The following is a 10,913-nucleotide window of genomic DNA, read 5'->3' as shown; positions in this document are numbered from 1 at the left end:
GCCTTCAAAGAGTGACACTATTTGCATGCAACAATTACAAAACAATAAAATGAAAATGGTATGTGAGAGTTAAAAAGAAATTCTGAGAAGAGAGGGAGGTGCGGCAAGGTAAAAGCAGGGCACAGATGGTATGGCATGGCCAGTTGTGAGAGTGCTTGGCCTCTAAAGTCAGGCAGACCTGGAACTGAATTCCAGCTCCGTCTTTGTAAGCTGTGGGAACCTGGGCGATTTATTCAATTGTCCAGGGTCTCAGCTTCCTTTACTGTATTTTTGCAGTATTGTTGTAAAAATCAAAGAGAATATATGTAAAGTACATGGTACAGTGCTTACCTGGCACACAAAAGTTATTAAATATAAGGCATTGAACTACTAGGTACTTTATATATATTTATACATATTTATAAAAAATCTTACAACCCTCTGAAGTTGGTAACTGTGGAAACTGAGACTCAGTGAAGTCAAGTGACTTGCCTAAGCCTCTTTAGGTAGTAAGCGGCAGAATGGAAAAGGATACCATTTCTGTGGCTCTAATGTCCTTTCCACTGTGGCATGCTATTGTCCTCAAGGAGGAGTAGAAAATTCGACAGAATATGAATCACTTTTAGAAAACGGAAAACAAGGTGGAAGAGTCTGTATTTGAAGCGATAGAGAAATACTGTTATTTTGAGGGTGTTGAAGAAAAAAGAGAACAGATGGAAGCTATAAAATAGACCAGGACTAGGCTCATTGTAATGGGAATAGAGAAGAAAAGGCAACTCTTTCTGAAGGCTTGATAGTGCTTTTCTTTAATTTGCTAGAAATAAAACATTGACTTTTAAAAAGACTGAGTTTATTTTATTTTTTAAACAAATAATGAACTCACTTTAATAAATTAAGTACTTGTTATAGATAAGACCTCTCAGGCATGTTAGAGATTATGCCATATAAAACTGTATGTCCTTGCTATTAAATTACAAATATTGACTTCATATATTTGGAATCTCACTCCACACAAAACAAACAATTTCCTCCCTGACTTATCAGTCCCATGATGTTACTTGTGAATTGTGAAATAGCAACTCTGGGAGCTGGATATCTGTAAAAAGAATTTGCTGTTTCACCTGAAGTCAATCTACCACCTGAACTCAGTAAAAGTGGTCACAAAAAAAGGCACAAAGTGGCTGTGTTATTCTTAGAGCTTGCCATAGTTTCCACCTTTCATTAGCTTTGCTTAAGAAATAGTCTAACCAACTGAATACAATGTCTTTCATACAATTTCTCACCAAGCCTAACTCCTGCTGAAACAGTCACTCAAAACAGTTTTTTTTGGACAATTCGAGTCAAGTGATAGAGAAATCACACACACAAATACATTAATAGAACTTCTTCTGCATGTACTTTGTACCTCTGCAAGTATATCTACCAGCCTAAGTCCCCACATTTGCCTCTGCTCCCGCATACTACTTCAGGAGTGCCACATGTTGTGTTTTGTTTGTTTAGCTGTATTTGGTTTATTTGTTGCTTTTTTTGTTTTATGTCAAGTCATGCACTAATTAATATTTCACAAAACACAGATCTGTCCTTAATCTCCCTGTTGTCCACAGTCATCAACTTTACTGCATACTGATGGTCAGATGATAATGTTCTTTTCTGAACTCTATATTTTGCCGGGCTAGTTCTACCACAATAAACCTAGTCAACAGAAATTTGAATTTTTATTAAGCTACTACCCAAATCTCAGAAAGGTAAGTAATAGTAGGGCTGCTAACTTTAAAAATCATTGTGTAGGTTTTTCTGAGATTGTAAATCAAATTCCTAATCCCTATCATAAATTATCATATGAATGAATAAGTGAATAAATAAAATTCAGAAATAATTTTAGGAGCAACTGTGAACCTGATAAGGGTCTGTAAAACAGAGCTAAAGTGGCCAAAACAGACATCCTAATGCTTTTAAAATCTTGCAAATTTTGACAGGAAGTTTATTTCTACTTAAAATTGCAAAATTATCAATTTAGTAAACAGTACTGTAGTTCTCCGGAGAGAATTTGGGAATTGGCTCATCCTAGAAGTCTGAACTGCGAAACAGAGGTGTTTGCAAAACAGAGGTGTTTGCAGAACAGGTTCTAATACGCATGGACAGGTGCAAACAAAGAGTAGCAGAATCTTAAAAGCAACATTTACTTCTAGACATGGAAGTATTTGGCTATCTAACTAATAAACTGTGAACATATTGAGTCAGTTCTGATTTTCCATTATTGGGAATATTAATAAGTTTACAATGTGTAAGCGACACTTAAAAAGTCTTATTATAGTAATAGGCTTTTAAAGACTACACTTCTGTATTTTACCATGAGTATCTCCAGCATTCATTCATTCAAAGCATTCAAAGTTCCTCCCCTACAAAACACTGAATTAGTGCTATATAACGTAAAATGGTTATCTTTAAAGCAGGGATAAAATTGCTATTTTATTAAATGCAGTACATTTTTTGGCAATTTACTCTTGCTACTTGAATAGGGGGCCCTCTATTTAATAATGACAAAACTATTAAGAAAAAAAAGACAAAAAAAACCAGAGACCAGGATAATACCTGAGAACCGAGCACTTTCAAATCTTAAATGTTGCTAAGGTATAAATTATAAATTTATTTTTTAAGGCCTAGCGTATATACAGAGAAGAGAAAGGTCGCAGGCAGCTTAACATGGACTAGGATACTAGTATTTTGCTTACAGAAGGTTAAACTCACTTGAAACCCTGACAGTGTTTTCTATATCAGTACGAAATGAAGACCAAGTACATACTACTTGACACATAGTTTTCAGATAAAATATCTATAAGGTTATATACATGAAAACGAAGGTCAGAGGGTAAGATGGATATGCCATGCAAATAATATTAATTCTAATAAATAACTGGAAGGTCATGAGAATAAAAAAATTGGCCATTTGCCATTTGTACTCATATAACCAGAGTTGAAAATGACATTAAAAGATGATAATGCATATTCTATACTTTAAACTTGTGATCTAAGATTCAATATAAAGACATAATATAAGAGAAGAATTTCTTCCCATAATACTCTATAAAGGTTCCTATCAAGCACAACTTTGACAAAACATGTAGAATAGTACTGAGGATGTGATGTATGCTCTATAGACATTGAATGGATGGATGATGGATAGACTGATGGATGGATGGATGGATGGATGGAATGTAGGAAGGAAAATACTCAAAATCTTGGAGTTCAGAATAGATGATAGGGAGAGACTAAATTGTGGTCTAATAAAATCTGTAAAGCATTCTGTATCTTTAAATATACCACACAAAGATAAAATGTCATTAAAGACATCAAAATTTACTGATAAATTATAGCAGTAATTCTCAAACTTTAACACACATCAGAGTCATCTGGAGGGCTTATTACAACTCGCATTACTGAGCCTCACCCCCAGAGTTACTAATTGAGGATGTGTGAGATGGGGTCCAAGAATTTGGATTTCTAACAAGTACCAGGGTCATGCTGATGCTGCTGGTCTAGGAACTACACTTTAGAAAGCACTAAATTAGTGGCTTTTCTATGAAATTTTAAAAGCTTCGGGAAAAAAATTGCATGTTGCCATTTATCTTCTTTTATTATTCACAGAAACTATACAGTAAACATTAATAGAAGTCTATTCAAATGAATATACTGAAGACGGGTTACTTATACGTGATTTACTTCCCTTCTCTGAGTAAGGATGTGCAGAAATGAGCCACTGACAACAAGTAAGTTCTAACAGCTTTCATCAGGATTAATTCCACTGTTGATTCCTTATCTAGAGATGTTACTAAATATCACAACCATAATACGTGATATTTAATAATAAAGAGTTTCAGCAAATTCAACTGATCATTATTAATAAAAGACCCAATTTTAATATCTGAACTGTTTTTTTTTTAAAAATTGAGCTCCTAGTACATGTCAGAGACCTTGATGGGCAGTCAAAAAACAAAGGTAAGCAAAACCTCTGTGCCTCACACTTAACAGAAGGGGGCAAAACAGACATAATGAAATGATCACTGTGAGATAAATATTGCTAATTGAAATTATATATGTGAGAGGAAGTGGCAGGATAAAGGAGAAAATGACTAACAGTTTGCTGAGGTCATAAAAGGTATCTCAGAAGAGGGAATAACTTGAATTTAGTCCTAAAGAATGAGTAAGCATTCACTAGATAAACAAGAAGACTGGTTATTCCAGACATCATACTGTAACAGAACCAAGGCACAAATTAGTCTGAAATATCAATAAAAATACCAGATAACACAAAATCCAAAGAATTCAAATTAGATTTGAGCAACATTTTCTCACTTAAAACTGAAAGCTTATTCTTAGTTATTCAAGAGACTTTAAGTCTATATATTATTTAGACTTTTTTTCTTGCATTTATTAGTACTAAAGACATCTTGGTAAATTCACCAAGTTAATCAGATAGTGAGCAATGGGCAGGAAATGAAAACTACAGTCAAGCTGTGTTATTGAAAAATATAGTCAAAGTTTAAATTACTTAGTTTGAGATTCTGTTATAAACAGTTTCATAATTAAAGCATTTATACTGAGCATATTCTTACTGTTAATAACCTGCAAAACATGCACAATAGAAAACAGTTTATATCAATAGCTAGTTCCATAAAAGAACAACACGGCTAAAAATCTGGGGTAATAGTCATAAAAGGCCAAGTCATGTTCTAAACATGAAATTAAAATTATTTTTATCTTCCCCTCTCTTTTTGTGGCCAACTCCCATCTACAGGAAGCATCACCTCATGCCTGGTCTTCAGTTAGGACTAATGATCAAATTGAATAATGATGCCAGAAGTGTACTACAGTATAGAGAAATTTCAACATCCTGAAAACTGAAGAAATTTGAAAAATATATAGAAGGTACTAAAAGGAGAAAGAGCATCCCAGGGCCCTGGAAACTGGCAAGGCTACCATAGCAAATGCCTAAAATTTTCTGAAACATAGGCAATATGAAAGTTGAAAAGGACGTCTTCATGGGTAGTAAATTCTTTCCCCAATCCAGCTCTCAAATCTTAAATTATTGGACGTAAAAGGTCACTTAATAACTCCTTGATAAGAGATTTCTTTCAAGTGAATTTCATTCTCAAAGGTGATGGAAAACACAGGACAGCTAGCACGGATAGGCTGATGCCTGGAAGATGAAATAACAAGCACTCTAATTTGCCGTTCTGCTCTTCCTGCAGAAAACATGGAACATCTGCTGTACTCCATGGCTGATAGCCACAATGTATATCTAGATCATAAGATAAAGGATTGAGTCCTGGGCATAGTTTTTCCTGGGAAAAATATGAAAGAAAATAATTTCTATCTCTTCATGAATATTCTCTATTTGACTGTCATTATATGTCTCTTTAGTTCTTTAAACATAGCTGTTGCATCCCCAGGGCTGCCTCAGGAGGTTTCTAGTAACTCATTTTTCATGTGTATGGATCACACTTTACTGTTTCTTTGCATGTCTCATAATTTTTTGTTGAAAACAACAATTTAGATAAAAATTGTAGCAACTCTGGGTTCTCACTCGTTACCAAGTTGTATTGGATTCTTTGTTTAGTGACTTGCCTGGATCTATGCTGTAAAGTCTGTTTCCTTTGCACTGTGTAGCTGCTGGTGTCTCTTCATTTTTATTTTTATTTTTTTCAATTATTGTTTCTATTTTTAAGCCTGGCCTCCTAGGGGTTGCCCCTGCGTCAACATAGCTTGATGACCAACAAATGATTGGTCTGAGTCAATAATCCTATAACGTTTCCATGTTTTGCCAGTGGACCTATGTGTGGCTTAAGGAATACATTCAAAGTTTATCTGGTTGATAAATCTGCCCTGGAACTTGCTTTCTGCCTTCATAAGGCCTCACATTCAGCCATGGAGTAGTGACTCCCTCACACGCTCTCTGGTCTCTCCTGAACATGTTTACAGCCTTATACATACACATAATGTTCTAGACTACCAGGGATACGTAGAACTTTATCAAGGACAACTGTGGCTATCTTGTCCTTGGATTTTTGTTGGCTGCCCCAGTAAGCAGTAAGACCTCAAGCCCTCCCTTATTGTTTGCCAGTGGGATCATTATTGTTTCCAGTAATCCCCCCACACATGAAATTTCCTATGCTATGCGCCATATAAAGTCAGTCCCCTCTGGCAGCAGAGCTGCCTGTCTTTTGGCGTGACTGCCCCAGTAGACTTTTGTGCTGAGGAGCTGGGGGGTGGGGGGTAGGGACTGGAGCTCCAGGCAAAATGCCACAGACTCCTACTGCTCTCATGGAGCTTCAGTAGATTTTCTTGATAAACGCTCCTCAATTTGTTATATTCCTTTGGTCAATTTCCAGAGTCCTTAAATTGTTGTTTTTGACAATTCTGTTCAATTTTGTTGCTTTCGGAGGAGAGGATTTGCTGAGCTCCTCACTCAGCCCTTCCAGAGGTCCATGCAGACTTCCTCTTGACCCCTGTGTCAATGGATGTCTGCAGAGGGGTAATTTTTAGCCAAGATCTCAAGTTCCCTCTTGATTTCTGCTGATGGAAGCCTTAAGGCAAGCAAGTGGGTGACTACTGTGAGTGTGGGTTCTCTCATCTGTGAGATGGAAAGTAGAATGGGGTGACTTCTTGGCCTACTATATAATATGACTTGGGGATAAAACTAAAATAATACCCTGATCAGTTCGGTAGCTTCTGGAGCTAATATCAAAGATACTCTTATAAAATGTCTTGAGGCACTGACCACTGTGTCCTATTGGTCCAAGTATGTCCTACTGGTCCAAGAGAAGCAGCAAGGAATATAAAGTAATCTCAGAAATGTGTGAGCAGAACTTTCCTGATGCTCTGCTTAACCCTCTCACTTGAGAGGTACTGAAACAGTCTCAGGTGACCAAAAGCTTAGCCATTAACATTGCTTGGTGAACGGGAAAAAGAACCAATACTAAGGTTTATGGCAAACTTTAAATAGAAACCAATGTTTTTCAAAATATGGTCCTTATCTTACCTTCACTAGAATCATTCATGATACTTTTTAAAATGCAGATTTCTAGGTCACACCTCTGTGTGTTAGGAACCAGAATCTATGGAGGTAGAAAGTAGAAATCTATATTTTTAAGAAGCATATTATACATATAGGAGTTTGAAAATCAGACCCTTTGCTTTATCAACCCTACTCACTCCTTACCTCAATTAGAATTAATTACGTGGATACAGAACGCAAAATTGGGATGCTAATGCATATACCGGAAATCTAAGAATTAGAAGTTTAAGTAACAACAATAAACGGTACAAATTCTTCATCAAGGTATGCACTTTCTTGGCCCTTCCTTTTCCCATTTGAATTGCTTTTTCTTCAAACTCATATAAAATACACTACTTTCCTTCATGAGACACCTAGGTTTCCTCAAGGATGGGAAGCAGTAACTTTGGACAGGAGCTCAGACTTATACTCTGTGTAAGGGACAAAAGGAAAAGTCCTCACATGTTTATGGAATGCCTAGCCTAGCTTCCCAGGGCAAATATCAGAGATTTTAGTCCAAAACACCAGTTATAGCAATAAAACATATTCCATTATCTGGAGCTTTTTTCTTACATTTGTTTTTCAGGAAACTCAGGAAGGTGGAAGCCATATAGTAATCAGTGGCATAGCATCAAAGGCCTTAGAGAAACTTTAGTTATATAAACTCACAATTTACATTCAGTTTTTAATACCACACTTAATGGCAATTAACATAAAGTTTTCAAAAGCCTTCATGACATTTGCTAGTATAATTTTGCAAAAACTGTATTATTACTAACATTTCTGAAATTTTAGGCTAGAAGAACTGAATTTCTCTTATTAACATAAGAGAAAAATAAAAAAAATAAAAAAGGCTTACTCATGATCTAAATTTTTTTTTTTTGCGGTACGCGGGCCTCTCACTGTTGTGGCCTCTCCCGTTGCGGAGCACAGGTTCCGGATGCGCAGGCTCAGTGGCCATGGCTCACGGGCCCAGCCGCTCCGAGGCATGTGGGATCTTCCCGGACCGGGGCACGAATCCGTGTCCCCTGCATCGGCAGGCGGACTCTCAACCACTGCGCCACCAGTGAAGCTCTCATGATCTAAATTTTGAAACCTGTTGTTTCCTCATTTATTCAGGATGAGAATAAATACATCCTGAACTAAGTCCTGAATATGTGGATTTGCAAGGCAGCCAAATACACTAGAAATCTTAAGTAGGATGAAAGGCACCACCATTAATTGACTATATTTGATTTCACTGAAAATTTTCAGTAAGGCAAACATTAAAATACTATAATAGGATTTTACATAGTTAAAATAAAATATAAATAAATAAATATTGAGTCTAAATTTGCCACAAATCCTGCAGATTAAAAACCAGGTTATTTTTATATTAACTATGAGAAGATCTCTATACACTGTATTAATCAAGCTCATACCTATACTCTGGGTCACTGTCATAGGCAGAGTCTCTATATAAAAGACCTCTTTTCAATTCCAGTTCATCTTCTTTCTCTGGGTCTCTCTCATCCTGAAAAATTTAAAGATTTGCATTAATTTATTTTATAATTAAAATGACACCCATGTTTCTGTGGTAATTGTTCTCCCCCTCCCCCAATGAAAGGAATTGAATTAAATGCTGGATTTCTTAGGAAAGGAACAAAAGGGTTAGTGAGAATTTACTATTCTGTTCAATGAAACTAATACAGTTTTATTATAGTATTACTAATACTGCTTATCAAAGACTAGAAACACAATAGATGTTTCTTGAATCAATGAATAAATAGAAATGGATACTGTGTCAAGATATGTAATAAGATGTGTAGTAGGTAATAGCCTACACATTGTTATGTGGACTCCTAAAAGATTATACCTGCACTCTGAAAAATAAGTATTTGGGAAAACTATGTAAATCTAAGCATTTTAACACATACCTATTACTTACGAAGGAAGTGATTTAGAATTATTACGTGTATACCAAAATGCAGTAACAAGCCACAAGAAGTAAAAATTAAAGGCAGGGTAGTTGGAATCAAAACACATGGCTCCTCCTCCTTCTATGGGCAGGCTGTTCTTTACTTCTGAGAGATCAACTCAAGGGCATAAGAAATAGAATTCTAAAGAGATAGCTTTGTAAACTATGTCATTCACAGTAAGGATGTTCTTACATATGGTAATTTTATATAATTTAGTATCAAATATCTTTCTCAACTACTAGCTAATACCCTTGTTCTGTGGTCAAACAGGAACAGAAATAAAGAGAACTGATGGTAAAAGGAACCAGTAAGCACAGATTGCTGTAGGGATTAGTATTAATAAGGTGGTCATTCACTTTATGTAAGAAATCAGCTGAACAAAGATTATCAAAGATTAGATCACTCCCTAACATCATACACAAAAATAAGCTCAAAATGGATTAAAGACCTAAATGTAAGGCCAGACACTATCAAACTCTTAGAGGATAACATAGGCAGAACACTCTATGACATAAATCACAGCAAGATCCTTTTTGACCCACCTCCTAGAGAAATGGAAATAAAAATAAAAATAAACAAATGGGACCTAATGAAAACTTAAAAGCTTTTGCACAGCAAAGGAAACCATAAACAAGACCAAAAGACAACCCTCAGAATGGGAGAAAATATTTGCAAATGAAGCAACTGACAGAGGATTAATCTCCAAAATTTATAAGCAGCTCATGCAGGTCAATATCAAAAAAACAAACAACCCAATCCAAAAATGGGCAGAAGACCTAAATAGACATTTCTCCAAAGAAGATATACAGACTGCTAACAAACACATGAAAGAATGCTCAACATCATTAATCATTAGAGAAATGCAAATCAAAACTACAATGAGATACCATCTCACACCAGTCAGAATGGCCATCATCAAAACATCTACAAACAATAAATGCTGGAGAGGGTGTGGAGAAAAGGGAACACTCTAGCACTGCTGGTGGGAATGTGAATTGGTACAGCCACTATGGACAACAGTATGGAGGTTCCTTAAAAAGCTACAAATAGAACTACCATATGACCCAGCAATCCCACTACTGGGCATATACCCTGAGAAAACCATAATTCAAAAAGAGTCATGTACCAAAATGTTCTTTGCAGCTCTATTTACAATAGCCCGGAGATAGAAACAACCTAAGTGTCCATCATCGGATGAATGGATAAAGAAGATGTGGCATTAATTTAACTCAGCCATAAAAAGAAATGAAATTGAGCTATTTGTAATGAGGTGGATAGACCTAGAGTCTGTCATACAGAGTGAAGTAAGTCAGATAAAGAAAGACAAATACCGTATGGTAACACATATATATGGAATTTAAGAAAAAAAATGTCATGAAGAACCTAGGGGTAAGACAGGAATAAAGACACAGACCTACTACAGAATGGACTTGAGGATATGGGGAGGGGGAAGGGTAAGCTGTGACAAAGCGAGAGAGAGGCATGGACATATATACACTACCAAATGTAAGGTAGATAGCTAGTGGGAAGCAGCCTCATAGCACAGGGAGATCAGCTCGGTGCTTTGTGACCACCTAGAGGGGTGGGATAGGGAGGGTGGGAGGGAGGGAGATGCAAGAGGGAGGAGATATGGGGATATATGTATATGTATAACTGATTCACTTTGTTATAAAGTAGAAACTAACACACCATTGTAAAGCAATTATACTCTAATAAAGATGTAAAAAAAACCCAAAAAAGATTATCAAGAAAAATGATTTTAAAAATTTGGTGATGGCATGAAATTAGAAAGAGAGCATTCAGTTAAAAAATGTAAGCAATACATAATAGAGCAAGTTTAAAAATCACAGAAAATGTGAATATATATTTAGAATTATTATAACTTCTATGTGAATTGAGCCCTTTTACTGTTATGAAGTAAC

The 10,913-nt window shown here is 35.9% G+C and overlaps 1 protein-coding gene across 2 annotated transcripts in view; it reads right to left on the bottom strand.

The window, feature by feature from the left end:
• Positions 1-10,913, bottom strand: part of SPATA6 (spermatogenesis associated 6) — a 163,263-nt gene that overhangs the window by 11,881 nt on the left and 140,469 nt on the right. For both annotated transcript variants that reach the window (XM_030870076.2, XM_030870077.2), the window contains exon 12: positions 8,455-8,546. In XM_030870076.2, the coding sequence (XP_030725936.1) occupies positions 8,455-8,546 (92 nt within the window). The remainder of the gene's footprint in view (positions 1-8,454; positions 8,547-10,913) is intronic.

The sequence above is a fragment of the Globicephala melas genome, chromosome 1 (genome assembly GCF_963455315.2).
Source record: "Globicephala melas chromosome 1, mGloMel1.2, whole genome shotgun sequence".
NCBI classification, from domain to species: Eukaryota; Metazoa; Chordata; class Mammalia; order Artiodactyla; family Delphinidae; genus Globicephala; species Globicephala melas.
This window is presented reverse-complemented; position numbering and strand designations above follow the sequence as displayed.